Here is a 26050-nt window from a genome sequence, read left to right on the forward strand (position 1 = left end):
CAACCTCATGGTTCCTAATCGGATTCGTTAACCACTGCGCCACGACGGGAACTCCTAAATATTTTTCAAATTAATTAATTTTATTACATTTATAGTTGTACAACGATCATCGCAACCCAATTTTATAGCATTTCCATCCCAAACCTCCAGCGCACCCCCCCACCCCCCAACCTGTCTCACTTGGAAACCTTTAAGTTTTTCAAAGTCTCTGAGTCAGTGTCCGCTCATTGTGTCTTTTTTAAGATTCCACATGTGAGTGACAGCATATGATGTTGGTGTCTCACTGTGTTTAGTATATTGTCCTCGGATAGAGGATGTGTCAGATATTAAACCGATAAGAACAGCTACTCCACTTGATCTTAGCTGAAAGGCCGAGAAGCGATCTGATTACTTCTTAGGCTAAATTCCCGGGAATCATTTAAACAAAGACTCTTAAGAGCCGGTGAATGTTTACGGACCATCGGGTTGGATGGATAAATAAGGGGAGGCTGAAGGGAGGCAGCAGGTGTGTGGAGGGCAGGACCGGGTGGCTCTATCGAGACCTGGGTCTGGGCCCCTGAGCAGAGGTCCCCTCACCTTGGTGACAGGACCGGCATGGGCCTGGTACTCGTTGAATTCTTTCTGCAGAGGCAGCGGGTACTTCATTGCACGAATGGTTCCCACCGACGTGCCCACGAACATCATGCGCCCGGAATGCGAGATGACAACCGCTGTGTAGGTGACATCGAACGCTGGCATCTCTCGAAGGACCTGGAACACAGCCGGCTCTGTTCGGCGGGCGGGCGGGGCTGAGCCACGTCCCCAGTGTCTCTGCGTCATCTCCTCTCTTCTAACGGCAATATTAGGGCCAGTTCTGGATTTAAAATGTATTTTTTTCCCATTCCTTTTGGCATCTGCCATAGTAACCAGCGCATCAAGGGCACAAACTACGTATTTCTGGGCCGCCTGACCAATGAGGAAACAGCTCTGGGAGTCAGGAATGACACTGAAAACAGGAAACCTCCGTCCAGAACCTACGTGTCCAACACTGTCCTATGGCTTTTACAGGTTGTCACGTGTTCAATCCTCACAAAAACCTTTGAGGTAGTTGCTGTGGTCCCTATTTTAAAAATGATGAAACAGGAGTTCCTGGCACAGCAGAGATGAATCCGACTAGGAACCATGAGGTTGCGGGTTTGATCCCTGGCCTCACTCAGTGGGTGAAGGATCTGCCGTTGCCATGAGCTGTGGTGCAGGTCACAGACGAGGCTCGGATTTGGTGTTGCTATGGCTGTGGCGCAGGCCAGCAGCTGTAGCTCCGATTGGACCCCTAGCCTGGGAACCTCCATATGCCGTGGATGCGGCCCTAAAAAGCAAAAAAGCAAAAAACCCAAAAAACAAAAGATGGTGAAACAGAGTTATAGAGCTACTAGGTAAGTTGCCTCAACTCACCCACCTACTAGGTGGTGGTCAGGCCCCGAGACTACAGGCTTTTGAACTGCTCTGCTACCGTGTATCAAACTATTATTGGGATGTGGATCATAAATTCATTCAGCAAACATTTATTAATATCCATTATATAAACAAAACTATACTATTGGAGAACGCGTTCACTCTTTACCAGTAATCTCACGGTTACAAGTCGGATTCATTTCTGCTGCGCCACAACGGGAACACCCTCATTCTTTTTCTTTTTCTTTTCTTTTCTCTCTCTCTCTTTTTTTTTGTCTTTTTGCCTTTTCTAGGGCCACTTCCCGCGGCATATGGAGGTTCCCAGGCTAAGGGTCCAATCGGAGCTACAGCCACCGGCCTATGCCAGAGCCACAGCAACTTGGGATCCGAGCCATGTCTGCAACCTACACCACAGCTCACGGCAATGCCGGATCCTTAACCCACTGAGCAAGGCCAGGGATCAAACCCACAACCTCATGGTTCCTAGTCGGATTTGTTAACCACTGCACCACGACGGGAACTCCTTTTCTTTTCTTTCTTTTTTTTTTAGTGCCACCCCCGTGATATATGGAGGTTCCCAGGCTAGGGGTCGAATCAGAGCTGCAGCCTACGCCACAGCCACAGCAACGCAGGATCTGAGCCGCGTCTTCAACCTACACCACAGCTCTCGGCAACACCAGATGTTTAACCTGCTGAGCAAGGTCAGGGATTGAACCTGCATCCTCATGGATGCTACTCAGATTCGTTAACCGCTGAGCCACGATGGATATGCCCTCATTCTTTTACTCTTTGGCTCACTCATCCACCCATCCGTCCGCCTATCCATCCACACTACCATCCATCAACCCACCCATTTACCTAGCCACCAAATATTTACTGAATGTTTGCTGTGGGCCATGCACTGCGCCAGCTGGTAGGGATACCAAGACATGTGAGCCATGGCCTGTCCTGAAGGAGCTTCGTCCTGATGATGCACCATAGGAACCACTGCAGAATTAGGACCGAGCTGCTAAGGGGAACATTGGAAAGATGCTCTGCCCCAAGCTGGGCTTGTGGAGAAGGACACAGCCACATTGCTGGAAGGGTTCCTGCTGTGTTCTTCCCCCCTCCCTCCACTCTTTGGAGCCAATGTGGTAATTCTAAGATTTCAGAGTTTGGGGATGTCCAACAAATATGGTGGCAAGCTCAGGTGACAGCAATAACTGGAGTTCTGTTTTGACCCCATGCAAGTATGTGCAGATCAAAGATCAGATGCAGTTTAGAGAAGCCACTAACCTCCATCCCTGCAGGGTGGGAGAGAAGTTACAGACGCAAGCAAAGGAGAAATGGAAAAGGGCCCCACGATTTGCCCCAGGCAGGTGGGCACCGGGTAGGAAATGCCAGAAGCAACAATATCTGGGCTGGTCCTGGAGGAATGAGGAGCCAGGTATTATCCCAAGAAGAAGGGCTCTTCTTCTCCGAGGCTCTCCCTCCCTCACACTTTATGCTCTAAACACAGGAGGCTGTTTTCTGCAGATCCAAAGAGCAGCTGGGAGGCAAGGCAGGGGCAGACTCACCGAAGAATCTGCGATCTCCTTGAGAGTCTGGTCTGATCCAACAGCAAAGATGATTTTGCCATCAGGGGAGATGGTGACACAGTTGTAGCTGCAGGACTTGAGCACACATTCTGTCTCTCTCTTTCCTGAGGACAGATTCCATTCATACACAGCACCGTCTGTGCCACAAGAAATCAGTTTGCTGTCATCCGTGTTCCATGCAATGGAACGAATCTACAGGGGATGAAGACATACCTAGTTAGGGGTGTACACACACACACACACACACACACACACACACACACACACACACACACACACACCTCCCATGGAAAAGAGGGTAACCTCTTATGCGTCCCGCTAGAACGAAGCAGAGCGTCCTTTGCTGGTACGTGCCCTTCAGTTAACACAAACCACAGCTTCGCGGGATGTTAACATTCCCTTTGCCCAGGTGCTTACAAAATACTGTAGAAGAGATGCTCCCATTCCCATGAAAAAAATTTTTTTAATGGCTGTACCTGTGGCACACAGACATTCCTGGGCTAGGGGTCAAGTCAGAGCTGCAGCTGAGGCCCTCGCCACAGCCATGACAACACCGGATCCAAGCCACATCTGCGACCTACGCTGCAGCTTGTGGCCATGCTGGATCCTTAACCCACTGAGTCACAATGGGAACGCCTTCATTTTACTTCATGGACGTAAAGGCTGAATCACAATAGTTCCTATAATGCTACAATCATTTCTATGTTCAAAAAATTTTTGTACTTTGAAATAATTATATATTCACAGGAAGCTGCCAAAAAAAAAAGAAGAAAGAAAAGATAGAGGATACTTGCAAATGGCAGAGTAAGGCCCTCAGCTGACCTATCCCCCATAAAATAGTTAACAGCCTACTGTACAGCACAGGGAACTATATCCAGTCTATTAGGATAGACCACAATGCAAGATAACATAAGAAAGGGAATGTGTATATGACTGGGTCACTTTTGCTGTACAGCATAAAGTGTCACAGCAATGTAAATCAACTATAACTTTCATAAAAGCATTTATTTAAAGTCTCTAGAAATGGCCCTAAGGGCATATAGCAAATGTAGAAACATTCATTGAAGAAAGTCCATTCAATCTCAGCAGGAACAGAGTGTGGCATGTAAGCCACAACCTGCTCCTTTACCCTCCGCAGCTGTAGGCGTCACTCCTGCGTAGTCTGGGTAGGTGTGGCCAAAAGACAGGGCTCCCTCTCTGCCTAGATCTCAATCTTTGGTTACGTTTACACCCTGGGAAACCTGATGTATTTCTTATCCCCACCCAGAAGCTCTCTTCCGCGCAGGTGTGGCCAAGAGGACCTCATCCTGCATCTCTGTTCCCCAGCCGGTGCCCCCGTGTTGGTGTGAGCTCCATGCCACGAGAACCCTGGTGCCCCAGCGAACTCAGAGGGTGGAGGTCCCATACCAAGAGGGGAGAGCTGAAAAGATGAGGGATCCCACCCCTCTTCCTCCTGCAAGTGCCATTCACAGAGTAGGAATGTCACTCCTGGAAAAGAATGTCCTTTCCCTCAGTTCAGGTGGAGCAGGGGTTCTTCTCAGGGGGGAGTCAGCCATCAGACACGGAGCTCCACAGCTCTGCTTGAGGAAACTGCCTTATTTGGAACAGAGCATGGAGAATTCCATCCTATGGGCATCATATAAACCGAAGGAGATCTAGGTGGAGGGCCATTTAGAGAAGGCTGGTAACTCCCTGATAGAAGCAGAATACCAGAGCAACAGGATTTTAACAGAACAAGGGAAAGAGACAGTCAAGCCCTCTGTGATCCTGGACAATCTGGGTATTAGGAAGGTGATGCGTACGTGCTAGGCTGCACCCAAATCAACAGCCATCAGAGCAGGACATGGGAAACACTTGAAAGCATCTCCTAGGCTGCACAACGATCCCTTAACAAAGGGCAGAAGCCTCAAAGGCACAAGGGGTTTCAACACAACATATGACCAAACACTAACTGAATAATAAGCTCCTGACCCAGGGGCATTTCCCAGGAAGTCAGGCTTAGAGATAAAATCATGCTCATGCCCGGCAGCCTGGAAAGCTGTGTGCATGGCCAAGGCTACACTCTCTCAGGTGCAATCAGAGAGAAAACCTCCAAATGACTAATCTATGGCTAAACATGGAGCAAAAACATAAACTCCATGAACTGTGAATAGCAGCCTCTAAGCCACACAACCCAGGAGTAAAGGGTGCAAATCTAACTGGCTAAGGGGGCTTCAGCATAATCTATGGCTAATAAGTGACTTAGGTCAACCCAGGGGCAAGCCCTAGGTGGCCAGGATAAAAGGTCAAAAAAGAAAAAATATCTGAGCAGAGACATCCCAGACTGCACACTGCAAAGAAAAAAGACTTCTCAGAATTAGTTCAGCCAAGTCACTAAACAAAACAACCAAATAAAAACATCATTCTAGCCTTTCCCCCTTTCCATATTTATAACTCCCTTTTCTAATAGTGAAAGACTGGCTTCTGTGATCTCCAACATATTTACATATTTTCTCAATTTCCTTATAAGCAACCAGTCTTCTGACCCACAGGCTACCTCTTTGGGTGTCTCCATGACTCCTGTCAGCCATGTCCTCGGCCACCTCTCAGCCTCCTCTCCACCTCTTAAAGTGCATTTTCTAATTGTCTGTCATTATTATATAAAAGTGCACTTAAATATACTTTTTCCACAAAAATATTCCTAGAGATTCACTAATTTTAATAGTGAATGTATCTGCAAATTTGATGAATTTTCTATATACCCAATTATTTTGTCTATGGTGATAGCTTTATTTTTTCCTTTTCAACCTTCACGCCTTTAATTTTTGCTGTGGTCTGAATGTTTGAGTTTCTCACCACCCAACCCCAATTCATAAGTTGAAATCCTGACCCCAAAGATAATGGTATTAGGAAGTGAGGCCTTTGGAAGGTTATTAGGTCCTGAGTGCTCCCCTCATGAATGGGCCGAATGTCCTTAGGAAAGAGGCCCCAGAGAGCTAGCTCGCCCCTTCCACCATGTGAAGATATAAGAAATCTGCAACCAGGAATAGGACCCTCTCCTGACGATGCTGGCACCTTGATCTTGGACTTCCCACCCTCCAAACTGAGAAGAATTTTCTGTTGTTTATAAGCTGCCCAGTCTGTGCTATTTTGTTATGACAGCCTCATGGAGTAAGGTGTATTTCATTTTCTTGCCTTATTGCATTGGATAGGACTCAGGACAAGACTAACAGAAGTTGTTGAGTTTTGTCCTCTATCTCAGAGAGAATGCTTTCATAATTTCATGATCAAGTGTGCTATTTGTTATAGTTGCTATGTAAATGTCTTATGTTTTCCTTCCTTCTTCCTTCCCTTTCCTTCCTCCCTCCCTCCCTCCCTTCCTTCCTTCCTTCCTTCCTTCCTCCCTTCCTTCTCTCCTTTGCTTTTGGCTGCTACGTGCAGTAGCTTGATGTGGGACTCTCAGTTCCCAAACTACAGACTAAACCCGGACCATGGCAATGAAAGCACCAAATCCTAACCACTAGACCACCAGGAAACTCCCTTGTGAATGTTTTCTTTTCATTAACTTCTGCTTTTATTCTTATTATTTCCTTTATTTTCTTTGAATTAATTTGCCATTCTAATTTCTTGAGATGGATGGTTATATCATAGATTTTCATTTTCCCAATATATGTATGTATTTAATGTTATAAATTTCCCTGTATGCGTGGCTTTAGCTACACGCTCTATCTGTACTTTCTTTTACTATTACACACATAAGCCTAACATATCCCCGATTAGAAACAAGTGTTATTAAATCTTGTAAAGTGATGAAGCAAATGGCTGCTCTCCTGGGTTGGTGAGGTAGGGCCTCCTTTGGGGATGTGCATAGTCCTAAAAGGAACATGACATTACTTGGTGTGCTTTCATCTGCATCTCCACAGTCACGCTGTTGGAGCCAAGGCAGCTCAGCAGCTCTCAATACTGCTTGTACTTCATAGCACTTTCACTTATGACCTGCTAATTGCTACAGTCAATGGTTACGTTTTGGACTTCGCAGCAGCTTTTTCTGGCATTTAATACCACTGACTACCTTATCCTTTTGGAAAATAGTTCCCTGGCTTCTATGATACCTTTCCTTGACTCCAGATTCTCTTTGTATCTTCATTGGCAGACTTTCTCTTTTTTACCAGATCCCTAAAATGTTGGTCACCTGTCTCCTGCCCAAGACCTCGGATTCCATGTGAGCCCATGGTGACCTAATCTATGCCTCTGACTTCCACTACCTACCACCTAATCCCCTAGGTCATAATTTTTAGCCTTGACTTCTTTATGACCTCTACCATTATATAGCATACTCCTAGACACACCAAATGTAACATGTCCAAAATGGAACTTAATAGCTTTCTTCTCTCTGTCCCTACTATCAAAGCCATGGCTTAGTTTCTTGTTCCTCCTTCACCCTCACTTCTCGGCTGGTCTCCTCCATTCCAACTCACCTCTCATCTAATCCATCCTCAGTCCTGCTTGGAGAATTATCTTCCTCATCCCATTACTTCCTTTCTTAAATCCTTCCAATAGTCTCTCATCGCCTGTGGACTAATGTCCAATTCCTTACACATTCTATGATGCAGCCAACTTTCCCGGCGCCTTCTTCTACGACGCCTCAAATGTGCTCAGTGTTCCAGCCCTATAAACCACAAGCCACCATCATATTTTATACTCCCATTCCGATCCTCCGTCACCTGTCCTTCTGCCTAGAATGTCTCTCCTTCCCTATCGCCTTTTCTCTCCAAATTCACCTGCTGGTTTCTTCTTAACTCTTGCAATCTTTGCCAGGCTCCACTCTATCTTCAGGAACTACTGGTTTTACCTCCTAAATACATTTTGTATCCATCCAGTTCTTCCTGTAGGTACCACCTCCGTCCTAGTCCCAAACACTGCCATCTATTGTGCAGACATTAACAGTTTCCTCACCATTCCCACTCTGGTCTCTCAGTGCAATCTCTACTCTGCAGCCAAAGTAATCTTTTAAAGTGCAAACCTGGTCATACCATTTCTTGTCCTGAAAGTCTTCAATGATTTCAAGGAATATGGATAAAGTATAAACTCTTTAAAAGGCCTACAAGGTTTCATGAACTCGGGCCCCTGCTAACCTCACCAGTCTCGGCTTGTGCCAAGATTCATTCCTGCTGCCCATGTTTCAGCCCCACAGATAGTTCTCTACCCCGAGTGATCTCCCATCCCAGGCTCTCTGGTCCCTATAAAAATCTTCCCCACCAGCACTGTCACTGTCTGGTTAATTCCTAACCACTCCTGAGGACCAAGCCTTTGTGAACGCCCCAATCTACTTCATCGTTTCCATGCCAACTCCTTATCACGTATTTTCATGACAACTGATGTGCTTCTTTCATTGAATTGACTACAATTAGTAATTGAATTTGTTTGTGCATTTGTTGTATGGTCTTTTCCCCCCAAGTAGTCAGGGACCTCCGAGAGGGAAGGAATCACTCCTCTTTTGTTCACTTGTACCCACTGGCTGGCCTGATGCTTGGCTCTCTGCCTCTGTGTCTCTGGACACTGGACACTCACTTACCTTCCCTGTGTGTCCTTTCAGGTTCAAGACATTCTCCAGGCTTGTGGTGGAAAAAATGTGGATCACATTCCCACTGGCTGCAGCAAACAGGTGGCCTCCGTTGCTAAAGGAAGACTACAAGGAAATACGGGAAGAGAGGAGGACGAAAGTAGAGCAGCCTCTTTGGCGGTTATCATCAAGAGCGCCTTTGCCTAAAGAGTTTAGGCTGAAACCATGTGTAGCATTGGGAACCGGGGAGAGGTGACAACAGCACTGAGAACTGGCCGACGTCTGAACTTTCACTAGTCCTGTGGCTCATCCTGGCCAAGATACTGACATTACCATGTGCATTAGTCACGAAGCTGCTTGGATCAGAGGGTAGAGCACTTGTTCTGAATGCGGAAGAAGTTTCAGGGCAGGGAAGCAATTCCTAACACCACTGTCTTGATTCCGTATGTCATCACGGGGAAATCTGATGGACTGCGACCACCTCTCATGGTTGTTCATTTCCCCTGGCCACTCCCCATTGCCCACCTTGCCTTTCCAGCTGTGACTCTGATTCTGTGATAACTTTCTTTTCGATGTTTTTAAAAAATTACTCCACAGTCCCAGGGTGGACTAATGGAAGGTGGGACCTCACAAGGTTTAGTTCAGTCAAACATTCTGGTGGGCATTAAGAAAAAGGGGGTAGAACCAATCAATATTCAATAAGTTTGGTGGGAGAATTGGATTTTTTTTTTAAAGCCACTAACATTCTCTAAGACAGTCTTCCGTCCGACCTACCCAGGTGGGTTAGTTCCTGATATTTCAGCTTTGGCTTTCCAGGAAACTGGACCTTTATCTCCAGCGGGCAGTTCTTACCTCTCTGCACCCTCTGACAGAGTATTCTTTGAAAGAACGTATATCATCAATGAGTAGATTCATAAGGCGTAGTTTGTCAGCAAACCCTACTACAATGAAGTGTCCAGATGGGTGAAGGCTGATTGTATATGCTTCTTCTTGGTATTCCTTAAATAGTTCCAGAGTGCTGTGAAAAAGAGAAATTATCGAACATAAGTCTAGCCCACTAAGTCCCATTAGGGCTCAGGGGCCCCTCTTGTATCCAGTACATACTTTTATCATAGCATTTGAGATACTTTATTACTTTCAATTACTGATGCCTCTTATTCTTTAGATTTTGGTTACTTGAGGATAGTGTCCAGCAATGAGTATGGCAAGTTGGGGGACTGATCAAGGAATTGTTCAGTGATGTTGAAGGCACAGCTCCATTTAGATTCCCAGATCAGAAGTATTGCACAATTTTTTTTTTTTTTTCTAGCAGCCCCAGCAACTACATACAAGAGCAAAGGAGTTACATCGTGGGGCCAGTCTAGGTTGGCGCATCTCAGGGAAGCTATGTCAGGAGAGGGAGATCAGCTAGGGAGCTGCACGTGGTTGGGGCGGTGATGCCGGTTGAAAAGCAGGCATCCAATCTGGAGAGCTCCACGAGGCAAACAGCAGATCTAGTGGGAGTGAGGGCAGAGGAGAGCTAGAAGGACACAGGAGGGTATGCAAGGGAGTGAGATATTGGAGTGTTTCTTTACGTCCCTGGCTTCTAGCATAGTGTCTAGCACAAAGCAAACATAAAGTACCAAGTGATTTTTCTAGCTCACATAAGAGTGAAAAGAAAAGAAACAAAAGTGGTTTGGCTGACGATTAAAAAAAAACCTTTTCCAACTGAAAGCTTCCAAGCGATTAAAATTTAAAACTCTCTCATTAAAATAGTTCACATGAAAAAAATTAACAACCAAAGTCCTGCACACCGCAGTAGCAAAGCCTTTCATTCCTTACTTGGACTCGTAATTCCAGATGCGAACGGACCGATCCACAGAGCAGGTGGCAATGAGGGGTTTGCGGATGCAAGTGGCTAGACCAGTGATGGATGCTGAGTGTAACGGGTACATCAGATACTCAAAGTGGGCAGGCTCCCCCTGGAGAAATCACACAGAATGAGCTGGGGCAGAGGAAGCGAAAGGCTGGCTACACATTCTAGCTCGCATTACCACTTAAGGATGTTAATTAGCCTGGGTGCGCAGGAATCAGGCCGTGAGCAGATTGCCTTCACATTATGCATATTTTCCTATGCTATTATTATTTTAAAATATCATTTGAATGGCGATAAAATATTCATGCTCTGAACATACCAGAGTTTAATCTGGCCATTCTTCTTCTACTGTGGGGTACAGTGACATGGTCTCCAGTTTTGTTATTTCGGGGTAACGATGGACCACGCATTCTTGATTATTTCCTCAGACACCGGGGTGTACCTGACATTAAGCTTTTGAGTCTTAAGGCATCTGTTTCAATGTACATCGGTCTTGAATAAAGATATCGCCAGTTGTATGACACAGCTACTAGCAAAACAATCCCACAAACACGGAATTAAGCCCCCCCACCCTTGAAGATCTCTTTTTCAGAAAGCCCTGGATAACTTAAATAACCGACTGCTTTAGTGACCCCACTTTTTTCTTTCTGTGCCCTAATTCCCACTCTCATGCTAAATTCTCATTAAATAAATGGTGAACTCTCCAAACCCTAGACACCGCACCCTCAAACCCTAATTAAAAGCAGAACCCCAGATCTGCCTCTCTCTACCCACGACCTCACTATGTGGCCTGTGGGCGTGCTGTGTACCCTCCAGAACCCGTGAGCAAGAGATCCTGTTCCCAAAGTTCCCTGATGGTTTAGGCTAACGTGCATCCTGCAATCGTAATAAGAATGGAAAGGGCTGGTCCAGCCACAGCACTGGCCCTGGTAGGGGGAACGCCCGGGGCGCCTGCTGGAGATATAACACCGCCCCTGTGGCTTTCCTCGCTGCTGGCTTCACTATCAGCAGGCTGGGGCCCACACAGCAGATGCATTTCCAGAAGTGGAATACAGGGCAAAATAGAGAATGAGTTTGAGGATCTTGCTGAGAACTTCCAAACTCCTCTCCTGAGAGACTGTATTACTCTACCAGCAGTGGCAGGAGAGGTGGGTAGATGATTTTAAGTGAAACTGCATCCTATCGCACAAGTTGTGTAGATTCCAGGTGTCTGTCATCAGGGCCATTATTCCTGGGACATCTGATGAGCAGTGACGATGGGGAGGTTTATTTATTTATTTATTATTTATTTTTGTCTTTTTAGGGCCACACTCATGGCATATGGAAGTTCCCAGGCGAGGGGTCAAATCAGAGCTACAGTGCTGGCTTATGCCACAGCCACAGCAATACAGGATCCGAGCCTTATCTGCGACCTACACAACAGGTCGTGGCTACGCTGGATCCTTAACCCATTGAGCGAGGCCAGGGATCGAACCCGCATCCTCATGGATGCTAGTTGGATTTGCTTCTGCTGTGCCACAGTGGGAACTCCCAGGACTGGGAGATTTACTAATTTTTTTTTTTTTTGTCTTTTTGCTATTTCTTGGGCCGCTCCCGCAGCATATGGAGGTTCCCAGGCTAGGGGTCCAATCGGAGCTGTAGCCACTGGCCTACACCAGAGCCACAGCAACTCGGGATCCAAGCCGCGTCTGCGACCTACACCACAGCTCATGGCAATGCCGGATCGTTAACCCACTGAGCAAGGGCAGGGACCGAACCCGAAACTTCATGGTTCCTAGTCGGATTTGTTAACCACTGCGCCACGACGGGAACTCCAGGACTGGGAGATTTAATAAGGTGTACTACTTTGTTCACAAACCAAGGCAAAGGCTGAGCTGGGAATTCCCTCAACTCAAATCCAGACCCTCCCCCACTTATACATCACCTGTGTCCACTCCATCCTTATCTATGTCAATAAGAGGTGCTGTGCTGGGGTAGGGGACAGGCGCAGATTATTGCCATTCTGCTCCATCTCCTATTCCTTCTTTCTCCAATGTCCTCAACCTCCCATCTCTACTCTCACATTCCTGTTAGCTTCTTTTCCCCTGAAGGATGAGCAAGAATAAAGGTGGGGAAGGCGAGGGTATAAGAGTGCTCCAGGCAGAGGGGAGAGTGTGGGCTGAAGCTGTGTGGCAGAAAGAAGATGCTGATTCACGGTGGTCGGAAAGCCCAGTCCTGGGAGTTCCCCCTGTGGCACAGTGGGTTAAGAATCCAATTGCAGCAGCTCAGGTCTCTGTGGAGGTGCAAGTTTGATCCTCAGCACAGCACAGTGGGTTAAAGGGACCCAGTGTTGCTGCAGCTGTGGTGTAGATCACAGCTGTGGCTCAGATTCAATCCCTAGCCCAGGAACTTCCATATGCCTTGGGTGCAGCCATTAAAAAAAAAAAAAATCCAGTAACAAGTGATGGCAAAAATACAGAGAAATCAGAACACTCATACATGCTGATGGGAATATAAAATAGTACAGCACTTTGGAAGACGATCTGGAAGTTCCTTAAATGGTTAAATATGGAGTTACTATGTTACTCAGCAATTCCACTCCTAGGTATATACCCAAGATGAATGGAAATATACATCCATACAAAAATCTGTGCACAAATGTTTGCAGTGGCAGTATGTATAACATCTAAAATGTGTAAACCACGGAAATGTTCCCCAACTGATGATTAGATCAACAAAGTGGTATATCCACACAATGGAATACTATTTGGCCATGAAAAGGAATGGAGTACTGATCCATGCCACAACATGGATGAAACATGAAAACATTATGCTAAGTGAAAGAAACCAGCCACATATTGGTATGAAATGTTCAGAAAAGGCAAACCAGTGGAGACACAAAGATATGACTGGTTGGCTATAGCTAGGAAGGGGGCAGGTGGCATGGAGGGAGCATAATAGGTAAAGGGCATACTTTTTTTTGAAGCGATGAGAATGTTCTAAAATTGACTGTGGTGATGGCTGCACTGCTCTGTGAATGCACCAAAACCCCCTGAATTGCACACTTTACGTAGGTGAATTGTATATGAATTATAACTCGATACAACTGTTATTCTAAAAAAAACATTACTGAGGAATATACATAAAACTCCCCTGTTATGATTGTAGGTGGTTTATTTTCCTTTCCTTTGGTTCTGCCAAAGTCTGCTTGGTCTATTTTGAGTCCATGCTATCAGGTGCATAGGAATTTAAAACTGTAACGTCTGCTTTATGAAGTGAGCCTTTTACGAGTGCACATTCACTTTATCCTTTTTTTTTTTTTCTTTTTTTAGCCACCCCTTCAGCATAAGTAAGTTCCTGGGCCAGGGGTGGAAGTGCAGCTACAGCAGCCAGCCTACACCACAGCCACAGCCACAGCCACGCTGGATCCAAGCCACCTCTGCAACTCACACTGCACCTCGTGGCAAAGCTGGATCCGTAGCCCATTGAGCGAGGCCAGGGATCAAACCCGTATCCTCATGAGACAATGTCAGGTCCTTAACCCTGCTGAGCCACAACGGGAACTCCATTTGCTTTATCTTGAATGTGGCTTTTTGGTTGCAATGTCTGTAGTGTATTTATACTGCCTTCCTTTGTCATTTAAAAAGAAAAAGCAACAAGCAACAACCAAACATCTCTGAGCAGAGAGAGCCGTGCATGAAGCTCCCCAAGGGTATGTGCTGAGTGAAAGACACGTACAAGCTGACAGACAGCTCCAAGGCGTCCATCGAAGAGGCAGAGGCCGCAGCCCGCACCTCCCCCACCCCCGCCCCGGCTATCAGTGTGCTTCCACCCGGACGTCTCGAAATTAGAGTTTCTAGTGCTCTGCTATGAAGGGGTGAATGAGCTCACACTAGGAACTGGGTGGAAATGTGCCCCTGGTAAGCACTCCCCGAGCAGGAAGCGAGCGCTGCCGGGGCGACGCACCTTGCTGATCTCCGTGAGGGACATGGTGATGCCGTAGAGCTGGTTCTTGCTGGTGCTGGCGATCAGCGTCTCCTCAGAGGGGCTGAAGCACATGCAGAGGACATCCTGCTTGTCGGACTGACTTGGGTCATTGCTCTGAGGGTCCACAGGAATCTGCCCAGGACACGGGACAGCGCTCAGCAATGGCCACGCACTATCGGGGTGTCCTTGGGCTTTTGGAGCCTCTCATACGTGCAGCTCACAGACTCCTGGCTCTGCTTCCTGGCTCCTCTTTAGGTGAGGAGAAGGGGGGGCTGGGGTGCCTCCTCTTCCGTGGGCTTCATACTCACCTCTAAGTCATTAGTGGCGGAATGATAAGGCAGCAGGGGCACAGGTGAAACTGGTAAATTTGTGCCTTTCAACTTGAGATCCCCCCTCAGGACAGGTGTTAGTCTAACTCCCACTCTCCCCTGGCCGTTGGGGGCCCAGTGCGGGCGCCCACCTGCACCAGGTGCACAGTGAGCTTCAGGGCAGCAGAGGGGAAGGTGGCAGCCCTTCTACCACGTGGGCTGGGTGACAGGGCAGAGAACAGAAGGGGTCCCACAGCTCCTGCCAGCAGTCTCGGGGCCTGGAGTTCCCAGTGGACATTAGAAAACCAGATTTCCTTTTCCCTGCTCTTGCTCTCTTTCCACTAGCAACCAAACTTCCCAAAAGGCGGGTCTGCATGTACCACCTCCGCTTCCTTGTCTTCCACCCCGTTCTTAACCTCTTATAACGTGGTTTCCAAGGCGTCAGGTATTGAAATTGTCCTCGTGACCATTAGAAATTTCTTTATCACCACAGCCCAATGCCCTGCTCGGCCCTCACCTTCTGGGCTTTCTTAGCACCTACGGCAGTGACCTAGGCACCCACCTCCCTAGAAGGCCCTGGGCTCCTGTGCTGCCCTCCCTCTGCCTGGAGCTCTGTCTGCTATATAGCTCCTAACCTGTCTTCATGAAGTCAACTCCCCGGGACAGCAAGGGCTCTGGGAAGCCTTCCCTGACGGCTCTGGGCTGGGTGGGCCCTGACAGTCTCTCAATGTGCCCTCAGCACCCGGGGTCCCCTCGGTTGTCACATGCATCACACCGCGGTAAAGTAGAACGGGAGCCTGCAGCCTGAGGACCTGGTGTGTGCCCACATCCACCTCCTGGCGCCTGGCACACAGCAGTGAACGGATGGTGTTGCCTCCTGGTCCTCCTCCAAGGAGGTGCAGGAGGGGAGTGGCCACGACTGATTCTCCCACCGCAGGCCGCAGCATGGAGCCCGGCCTGTGGTTGAGGCAAGACAGACATGTGTTGAATGAATGAGTGGGGGATCTTCTCAGTGTCCTGCTGGGTTCTCCTCTTGTCTCACTCCTGAAATTTGGAAATGCTAAGTTTTGTCCTCAGGACACTGTTGTTTTCCTCGCTCAGTGATTTTAAACTAACATGAGGGTTCAAAGACACAACAGTAGTAAAGTAATTACAACAATAAACATTTAAAGTAGTGAAAATAAAGCAGAGTCTATGTGCGAGACAGAAGGCAAGCACTACGTGTGTGTGTGTGTGTGTGTGTGTATGTGTGTGAGTGTGAGAGAGAGACAGAGAGAGAGATGGACAGACCGATCTCACGCACAAGGTCTAAACCACATTTCCAACTGCTTCAATTTATCCTGGGCTCTGGTCAAAAGTCAGCACTCCTCAGCGAGGTCTCCCCTGGACACTGGCTCTAGAACAGACGCCCTCTTGCTCCCTGTGCCTTCCTGGCTTGATTTTCTTCACACCATTGGTCTCATCGGACAAGCTGTTCATATTTGTTTGCTTGTTGATTGAGCTCTAAGGACAAGTCTTACTGTGGTTGCTTCCCTACTGTATCCCAGCCCTGAGCACAGAGCCCGAGACAGAGGAAACACTCAATAAACATCTGTTAAGTGAATAAACACACAAAAGAATGAATTACAGGCAAGTAAACTCACCGTGCTCCTTCCCCGACACCGCCTGCCTTGCTCTCACCCACCCCTCATCCTGGCGTCTTTTCCCGGCATGCAGCACACAGCCTGCGCATCCTCTCTGAGAGCTGCTCATCTCTGGGCTCCTGCATCTGCTCAGGGAACGTCCTATGGACTTAAGCTTTGCAAAGGCTCTCTGTGCGCCTCACTGCCGAGCCCTCACCTGAAAGCCTCAGAACTAACTCCTGATCGTGGCAAGGATAGCTACTAATGCATTTATCGAGCACAGGCAGTACACAGAGTGATTACATGGCTGTTGTTCCATTCTTTTGATAACCAGCAGGGATGCGCCATTATCTTACGAGTGTTCTAGATTCTGCAACCCATGTGAAGTCACTCAGCCAGTAAAAGTGAGTCAGGTCTAACTCATTCCATGGGTAATTAACCACTTCGCATCCAATGCCCCCAAATCACCCGCACCAGGCAACACAGGCAGGTTACTTTTCTGAAGCATAATGCTTCTCCACGGACACAGGACACCTGCCGAATTACACACACGCTCTCCAGGCTGGCGTTTCTATTTGCCACCTTTCACCATTCGCAGCTCCTCTCTCTCCCTTTAAGTGACTTCAGGCCCCTCCACTGGGCAACGGACCTCCCCCAAACACAGCACCTGCTCTCCATCACTGGTGACTTTGCCTAATTTGTCCCTTCCCCTTGGAATTCCTGACTCTTTCCTCCTGTCAAATGTCACCCACCCTCTACGACCCCTCCTCAAAGATTAGCCTCAAACACCTGAGGCCTTCCCGGTTCTTCCCCAAACAGATAAGCTCTCCCTCCACCGTCTGTGTCATTTCTTCCACGAACGTTCCTGGATGCTCGCACCAGGCAGTGTTCTCGACATGAAGTGTCAGAGACATCATAATCACACAAGTTTATGGGAACACGGATCTTCAAAGAGAAAACCGAATTTGCCACAGTCCTCTCCCAGGATTCAGAGCCAGATCTCCCTGATTCTAACCTCGATTCTGCCCAGCCCATCCTAAAACTCCCCGCAGGCAAATGTCTCAAGTCCCTTTCTGCTCAGCACCCCGGCCTCTCCCCATCCAACGCCCGCCCTGTCGGTGCCCTGCTGCCCCCGAACAAATGCCAGTCGGGCCCCAGCTTTGCCCCCGCCTCCCCCCCTTACCCGGATTTCCCTGCTCTCACGGTACGACTCCTTGTCGTCCACCTTCTCGTACAGTAGAACCCTCCCTGGCCCGGCGGAACAGGCGAATCCCTTAGAATAGGCTGCAATGGCAAACACCTGGGGCGGGGACAGCTGGCTGCGGCTGCTGGCCATCGTGACCTGCTCGCAGGAAGGGACTGGGGAAGTGAGCGTTGGAAACTGGATCAGGCTGGAAAAAGAAAACAGCACAGAGAGTTAACAGAGACAATCCCAAGGAGGTGAGTTCTGCTGGGGATGAGGAAGAGGGCCGTCCTTGGGTGTGGGAGAAACCAGCCAGTGTCAGAGGCTTTCCATGACCCACCTGCTCCCCTCTGGCTGGGAAGGCTGGCCCCTCCATGGAAGACGGAGGGCCACACATTTGGGTGGACGTCTTGCGACCCTGGGCAGTCACTGTTACTATCTCACTTCTTTGGTTGTTTGGGGGAAAAGTGGCTCGGAGGGGTTGAGTTCTAAATGAGTAAGCGGAAGAGCTGAATCTGAATCTAGGTTTCCATTCCCGTCCTTCCCACCTTCCTTTCCCACTGTTTTCTTTCCTTCTTTCCTTTCTTCCTCTCTCCCTCCCTTTCCAACCTCCTTCCTCCCTCCCCCTCTTCCTCCTTCATTCTTTCGTACATCGTTTACTGGAGTTAGGCTGTGTTAACGACTCCATCAAACAGTGGTAGATGAGATTGACTCAGTTCATGCCCTGAGACGCCGAGAGCCTACAGGGCGTGTGATGAGCACTCTTAGGGGCTTCTGAGTAGGATGGAAGCTGCTGGTCAGAGGTGACAGGATGTTCTGAGGGCAGTCAGAGAGGAGGACCACCTGCCTGAGATGCGCAGAGGCTGAGGCTCCCAGCTGAGACCCAAGGACAAAGAGGAATAGTGACCAAGCCCAGAAGCAGGAGCGTGCATGTGGCACGTGGGGGAGAGAGGCGGGAGAGGATGCCCCAGATTAAAGGTGGGTCAGGGCAGGGGGACGTGTGGGCCAAGTTCAGGAGTTTGTTTATTCTTGGAGCCCTGGACCCTCTGAAAGAGGGCGAACACAGCAAACTGGATGGCATAGGATCTTACTGAGAATTTCTCAACATCATCACGACCAAAAAGCCGTGTCATCATCACGGGGGTGGGGGAGTGAAAACTGGGTGACGCCAAAGTCATTGAGGAGGAAGAGCCTACAGTGCGCCATGGTGGCCGAGGCGCAGGCTCCGGGGTTAGACAGGTCTCAGTCTGAGTCCTGACCTGTCACTTCACAGTGCTGTGATCCGGGGTGAGTCAACCTCCTGGAGCCTCTGTTTCCTTGTCTCTAAAGTGGGCGTGATAATAATATGTACCGTAAAGCACGGGTTAGACTCAGATGGGAATACACATGAAGTGTGTAAGGCAGGGTCTAGAACCACGGCGGTACTTTCCAACACGCATGGGTATGGCTCTCACTGGCTGCAGCAGGGCTAAAAGTGCCAGCTCCATCCTGGTCGCACTCTAGCTCATGTGCTTCTGTCAGGCTGACTGACAGCATCTCCTCGCGTCTCCTGAGGCCTCCTACCCAACTCCAAGGTCCTGAGGACCCCGACCCCAAGCACAGAGCCTGCACACTGCAAGGGCTCGGGGGACGTTATGATAGATTCAGTACACCAGGCAGGCGCTAGCTAGAAAACACAGTTTTGAAAATCTGTTGTTTTGAAGACTGCTTCTACTAAAATGCACATAGAAAGAGGTCAGGTAGAAAAATAAAAAGAACTGTATCTAAGCCATGGTCATGACTGTCAAATTTGCCTCTGAATGGGGATGACCCCTAGGAGGGGGATAGGCGTGGCTCTTCCAGAAGGCCGCTGCCCTGTGCTGTGATGAGCGCCATGAGCGTAATCCTGAGAGCCCCGCCCACGGGGGGGCCATTACCTCTCAGACTCCTGGATCACCCCCAGGTTCTTGGTCTCGCTGGTGGGCTCCTTGACCGCGATACTTGTCTCCCAGCGCTGATCTCCAGACTCGAAGAGGAAGAGCCTGCCCGCGTCAGTGCCAACAACTATCTTGTCCTCAGACACCCAGGTGTGGGCGAGATAGTTTGGGGGTTCTCCCCTCTGAAAATTAGTTTGCTTCAGGGTCCCCTCAGCAAAACGGAGAAGCTTAAACATCCCATTGCCGGTGACACAAACCTGAGTGTTATCCTGGGGACTGAAGCTCACCTGTCAAATGGGAACGATTAAAAGGAAAAGGTATGTAAGACTAAACTCAATGGAGTTACTTCCCAGGTTACTAATTACTAGTGATTCCAGGAAGCTCACAGGAGCCTTTAAACATCACTCGATGGTACTGTTTTGGGACCATGTTTGACAAGGGCACCACTCCCCATCCATTATGTTTGTAGGGCAGGACTCAAACTAGGAAACCTTCACGTCATCTGACAAAGGCCCCAAAGCAGGATGAGCAGGTCTTGACAATCACCAAACTCTGTGCCAACAAAAGGGAGTGAAGGTTCCGCTAAACACACAGAAAAATAAGAGCCTGGCAGGTTTACAAGTCCTGTCCAGGGGGGAAGGAACCGCATGTCAGAGACCGAGTCTAGGATCCAGTGCTAGTTTTACAAGTTCAAGAACTCAGTTCTGTTCATGTTTCCTTTATTTCTACCCTCACCCCAAAGTGCAGTCCTGGGCGGTGGACGGTCAGCCCCCCCGGATGGAGAGCTGCTGGAGGGGCTGGGGCTTTTTTGTCTCTGGATTCCCAGTGCCGAGTTCATTGCAGGTGTCCAGTGAATGCGTCCTGAGTCTGTTTGAGAGGAGGTGCTCCCTGCTCTGAGCAAGAAGCCGCATCACACCTCATCACGGCCTGGATGAGGTAATTTTCAGATTCCACCTGCCTTTGCTCTGATTCTGTGATCACCAGGCAACCTCCTGATTACTAATTTCACCTCCCAAGGGTTCTATGACACTAGAGAAGTGATGTGTGTTCAGCTGCGACACGCCGATTCACACGCCAGCTGCTGTGAGAAAAACGGAGTCTATGACTGAGACCCTTTCTGGCCAGTATCTCTGAACACGAACAGATCTGAGTTCTTGAACTTGTAAAACTAGCACTAGATCCTAGACTGGGTTGACTGCTCCAAGATGACGCCTCCTTGGGACCCAACCAGCTTCCTGACATGTCCTCTTCATTTTGCCCTCAAGCCATGACAGAAGCCTCTGCTCTCCGTGTGAGTGTGATTTCATGTAACTACAACTTCCCATCACCTTCCTGAAGTCTTCACCGCCCAGCGATGCTGCTCAGAAGAGGCCAGGGCCAGGCAGAGAGGGCAAGTTTGATCCACCACCTCTGGGCCTGACGTGTAACCCGTGAGCGGTTCTGGGCCAGAGTAGGGAACACGGGCCCCAGGGGCAGGAAGCCCTGGCCTTTGCCAAAATCTTGGGGCCTTGGTTCCCTCATCTGTAAAATAGGAGCAATAATTTTGAATACCTTATGTGGCACTGTTAGGCTAAACTTAACAATGCATGTTATGAAAATAGCACTCTTCCTGGTACTTAGAACGCATTCAGTAAGAGACAGCTCGTAGTATTTTCTATAACGAGGGGGGGGGGAGGAATATTTGTTATGCTGGAAGGCACCTGGTAGATGGCGTTGCTCTGAGTGTCGATTCTAATGATGGCCATTACTTTCTGTTTTTCCCACAACCAGTAGACAAGGTTTGACTCTGGAGGTGATGTTTGAGTCAAGAGGTATTTGGAGTCTGGAGAAAAAGCCATGGAAATAAACCTCTGAACTGGAAAGTCAAAATTATTGAGTATTTTACGTTTCCGGCAAGGGATGGACGACAGTTCGTAAATGGTGATGACGGGCTTTTCCTGCACAGTCTCGGAGACAGCGAGGTATCGCCGATTGGGACTGATGGACAAGGCCAGCATGCCCTGGCTCTTGTCTGAGCCTGCGAACAAAGGAGAGGTGGTGATGAGGGGAGATCACGCTTTCATCACCACTCGGCATGACCAGGCACAGCGGGACCTGCTCACGCAATCAGAGAAAGTGAGAGACAGAGAATTGTCCATTCCTGCGTCCCTTGGTACCGCTGTGTCTGGGCTAGTATGAAAATAAGTAGGATGGGCCCCTCGCTGAGGCTGTGATGGGAGGAGAAGTCGGGGAAGGATGCCTGTGGCGGACACGGTGGGATGGGGTGAGGGGGCAGGACAGGAAGGGCCGAGGTGGGGATGTGAGAAGGTCACGGATGGCGAGGCAGTCATACACAGTGGGAGATGGATGAGCATCCTCTGCGAGCCGGGCATGACCAAAGGTGGGTCTGGAGGGTGGAGGAACGTCAGATCACAGAGGCCTTTATGGCCTGAGCAGCCAGCACTGAGTACTCTTCCTCCATTTTCCAGTCTGAGATGCTAACTAGTGGATTCCGCAGCCTCCCCTGCAGTTAGGTGACCCATGTGACATTCTGGCTGTCACAGGGATGCAGAGGTCACCTGGACAGGCTTCATGGTAAAGCTTATACTGTTTTGAAAAACAGGATGGATGCACTGTGACCCCTTTTCTTGGACTATAGGGGTGATCTCTGGCGATCGAGCAGTCTTCTTGTAACCATGAGGTAACAAGCATGAGAATGAAAGCAAAGGACCTTTAGAAAGCAGAGCCTGACATGAAGATTAAAGTGCAAATACTTTGTTTGGGTAATGTAATCAGGTCTGTGTTACAATTTTCCTGAGCCCTAGGCACTTAGGCACTTTTGCTTTCATGGGCCCCTTCCTCCATTAAAAAGTGGTAAAAATTGTATTTTATGACCTATTTGCTTAAAGAGGAATATAACCCGTGCTGGATTCATTAGTATTCATTTTTTTCTGATTTTAAAATAAATTAAAATTAAAATATTTTCTTGGGTCCCTGAAGTGCCTTGGTGCCCAGGCTGTGTCTCCTGGTAATCTGGCCTGACACAAGCCCATGGCCAGAGAGTGAAGGCAGCAAGGGAAGCTGTGCTAGAAAGTGACAGGATGGGCCCCTGCTGCTGTGCCACACAGGCTGCAGCAATTTGCAGCTGCCTGCGGGGCTTCCCTGGAAGGGCTGCAAGGTGTAACTGTGCCTCTGAGAAGAACCAAGGGCTTGGGTCCCCGAGAGCCTTGCGCAAGAGTTTGGACTTTACCAGGAGGTCAAAGGGAGAGCTCCGGGAGAGTTTAGGAAGGGTCCGATGTGGGCTGGAGAAAGATCCCTCTGACAACTGCGTGGAAGACAGCACAGGAAGGAAGGAAACCTCAGCAGCTTAGTTCAAAAACCAGGAGACACGGTGGCAACATGTAACAGGAGGCAGCAGGGCGATGGGATGGGGAGGTTGCAGAAATGCTCAGGGGCAAAACCAGGAGGACTCAGTGAGGCCGGGATGAGGGGCTGATGGAGAGAAAAGAGCAATGAAAGACCTTCAGGTTTCTGGCTTGGGCGATGGGAGTGGCGTGACACCTGGGATGGGCACAGCCTGGGGGGTTAGGGTTATGGTGAAGATGGCATCCACGAGTTTTCGCTGAAAACAGCCCTTCCAAAGAGCTGTGATTTATTCATGCTTATTTGCTTCCAGTGTTTTATGATTTCTATTTTTTTTTACACTGAAGTCTTTAATCCCTCTCAGCTTCATGACAGTAACAGGTTTGAAGTGAGGATTTAAATGGATTCCTATTTCCCAAATGCCTAACTAGTTGTCCTAGCACTATTACTAATGCCACATTCTGTTGCATTGAATGCATTTATATATTCATTTATACACTGAAATTCATTTACATATGTACTACTGGGTTTCTGGGATATTTGTCCTAGGTCTACATTATTTTTGTAATCACATCTTTATCATGTGTTTGGATATCTGGCAAGGTGGGGTCCCACGGAAAGAGGGCAAAAAAGGAAGTGATAAATTCCATCCTGGGTCTATTGCTGGTGAGGTACACACTGTGGAACATTCAAGTGGAGAAGTCCAGCAGGCAGCGGGAGGCGATGAAAGCTGGGGGAGATGCTCGGACTGAAATACAGATTCCAGGTAAAGGTCACAGTGGGGACTGGGACGTGTGCATGTAGATGAGGTCGCTTGGAGGAAGCACAGTTTCCTCCCCGCTCTGTGCTTTTGCGCCAGGGCTGTGCCTGGCATAGCACATGACCTGCTCATTTACACAGTCCTGCTCATGTGACTACAGACCTGCCCCCACTACAATACTGAGAGCTCCTGGAGGCTGGGGCCCCTGGCTTTGTTGCTTACTCAGTCTTTCAATCAGCATGCCTGGCACCCAGTGGGTGCTTCACATAGGCTGACTTCTTGCAGGGTTTGTAAATGATTTCCCATTGTTTTAACCCAGTTACGACTGACCCTTCCTTGAAATCTGTTCATCTCTTTTACGGACTTCCTCTCATCTTTCTGGCTGCTCCCTCAAAGACTCTTGCAGGTTCTTCCTCATTTCCCCAGCATGAAATGTAGGAGGTTTAGGCTTCTTCTCTTTCATAAACATATTCCCTCCCTGGGGGAACCAGATCCATTCGAAGCACTTGATATTTTGTCTCTATGCTGATGGCCCTGAAATGTCTACCCTCAGCCTGGACCTCTCTCCCTTGAATCCAGACCTGACACCAAAGTGCTCATTTAAGAGTCCATCTGCACATCTATGAGGCACCTCAGTCTTACCAAGCCCAAACTACCCTCTGGATGTGCTCCACAAAACCTGCTCCTTCTCCAGTCTTTTCTGTCTCCGTTTACAGCAACTCCATCCTTCCGGTTGCTCAGGCCAAAACCCTGCTTCTTCCTTTTCTCTTCCAGGTGAAACCTGTCACCACCACCTTCAAAATACAGCTTTGATCTCTTCTCACCATCCCTCTTGCCTACCACCTGCTCCAAGCCAGCATGTTCTCTCACCTGGACTATAGCCCTAGTCTCTCAGCTGACCTCCTGCTTCCTCCCTTGCCCGCTCCTTAAATCTATTCTCTGTACAGTAGCCAGAAGGCACCTGCTGAAACATAAGTCAGATCATGTCGCTTTGCCCAGAATCCCCCATGTCTCCTCATCTCGCATAGAGTAGGAGCTCTGACCTCAAAGTCCATGGGATGCTGCTTCCATTACTTCTCTGCCTCACCTTTTGCTCCTCCATTCACCAACTCCAGCCACACTGATCTCCTTGCTATCCCCCTCATAGACTTACTACCCGCCTAACCCAGAGCCTAGAAGGCAAAAGGCAAAAGTGTAAAGCATCAAAGAGATAATATAGGACATATATTAATAGTTTGGGGTAAGGGATAATTCCTTAACAAGACATGAAGAGGAAAAGATTGATAAATTTGACTTCATTAAGGAGCTCCCGTCATGGCTCAGTGGTTAACAAATCTGACTAGCATCCATGAGGATGTAGGTTTGATCCCCAGCCTTGCTCAGTGGTTTAAGGATCCAGCATTGCTGTGAGCTGTGGTGTGGGTTGCCGACGAGGCTTGGATCTGGGGCTGCTGTGGCTGTGGTGTAGGCTGGCAGCTACAAGTCCAAATCGACCCCTGGTCTGGGAACCTCCATGTGCCATGTGTGCGGCCCTAAAAAAAGCAAAAAAAAAAAAAATTGACTTCATTAAGGCCAAGAATTTCTGTCCATCAAGATATCATAAGGAGGAAGAAAACATAAGCCCTAAACTGGGAGAAATTATTTGGAATATACATATCTAGCAAAGGATTAGTATACAGAATATATAAAGTGTGTCCATAAATCACTAGAAATATTACCACCCCTGAAACGTGGAAAATAATTAAAAAAAAAAAGATAAGACATTTCCTAGAAAAGTAAATAGGAGTAGCCCCTTACCTGTGTGAAAATATTCATCCTCATTAGTATGAGATAAATACACGTTAAAACCACAGTAAGATACCCCTTCTCAAGCACTAGGCAAGCAAAAACTTAGGAAGTAAAATAACAGCAAAGGGTGGTGAGGCCCTGGCGGAGGCATGGCCTCCTCCTGCCACGGCCTTTTGGTGGAGTGTGGATTGGTGCTACCACGTGAGCCAGTAATTTCAGCCCTGGTGCATGTCCTGGAGCATCTTTGCACAAGGAGATGCGTACACATGAAGGCAAGAATGTTTGTAGCAGCGTGGTTAGTAACAGTGACAAATGCTGGTTCTGAAATGGCCATCGACACTAGGATGGATAAATACGTTTGAGATACTAGAGTCATATGACAGAATGCTGTACAGTAATAATATAAACGCAGTTAATATGTATCGAGATGCATGAATTTCAAAAGCATACTGTTGAGCAAAAGAAGCGAGTCACAGAATACATACACTATGATTACATGTAAATAAAGTTGGCAAACAGCACAGACTAAAAAAAGCGGCATCTTACCTAAAGCCACACAGATAGGCGTGTAAAACTACACAGAGGAATAAGGGAATAATAGCAAAGTCCAGGGTGGGGTGAGAGTGGGCATGCACGTGGGAAGAATGCAATCAGGGAGAAACGCTGGAACTGGTAATGTTCTGTTTCCTATCCTACGGGCAGGCTCAAAGATCTTTTGTACGCAAAAGTCTTTTGTACGCATTTGTCACAATAAGACCTG

The 26050-nt window shown here is 48.3% G+C and overlaps 1 protein-coding gene and 1 pseudogene across 5 annotated transcripts in view; both read right to left on the bottom strand.

The window, feature by feature from the left end:
- Positions 1 to 26050, bottom strand: part of CFAP57 (cilia and flagella associated protein 57) — a 61910-nt gene that overhangs the window by 34817 nt on the left and 1043 nt on the right. For 3 of the 5 annotated variants that reach the window (XM_084959090.1, XM_084959091.1, XM_084959092.1), the window contains exons 3-11: positions 21101 to 21417; positions 19401 to 19687; positions 17485 to 17692; positions 14351 to 14503; positions 10372 to 10511; positions 9403 to 9568; positions 8563 to 8676; positions 2988 to 3200; positions 577 to 750 (exon numbers count right to left, since the gene is read on the bottom strand). In XM_084959090.1, coding sequence (XP_084815216.1) covers positions 577 to 750; positions 2988 to 3200; positions 8563 to 8676; positions 9403 to 9568; positions 10372 to 10511; positions 14351 to 14503; positions 17485 to 17692; positions 19401 to 19687; positions 21101 to 21417 — 1772 coding nt within the window. Of the gene's footprint in view, positions 1 to 576; positions 751 to 2987; positions 3201 to 8562; positions 8677 to 9402; positions 9569 to 10371; positions 10512 to 14350; positions 14504 to 16322; positions 16667 to 17484; positions 17693 to 19400; positions 19688 to 21100; positions 21418 to 26050 lie in introns of those variants that run through there. The other 2 variants (XM_084959093.1, XM_084959094.1) reach the window with 2 other exon arrangements.
- Positions 273 to 383, bottom strand: LOC146403037 (U2 spliceosomal RNA; annotated as a pseudogene).

This window comes from Sus scrofa, chromosome 6 (genome assembly GCF_054392235.1).
Source record: "Sus scrofa isolate SSC_HxYL_T2T_F1_AM1 chromosome 6, Sscrofa_HxYL_maternal_Yorkshire_Landrace_v2.0, whole genome shotgun sequence".
NCBI lineage: Eukaryota > Metazoa > Chordata > Mammalia > Artiodactyla > Suidae > Sus > Sus scrofa.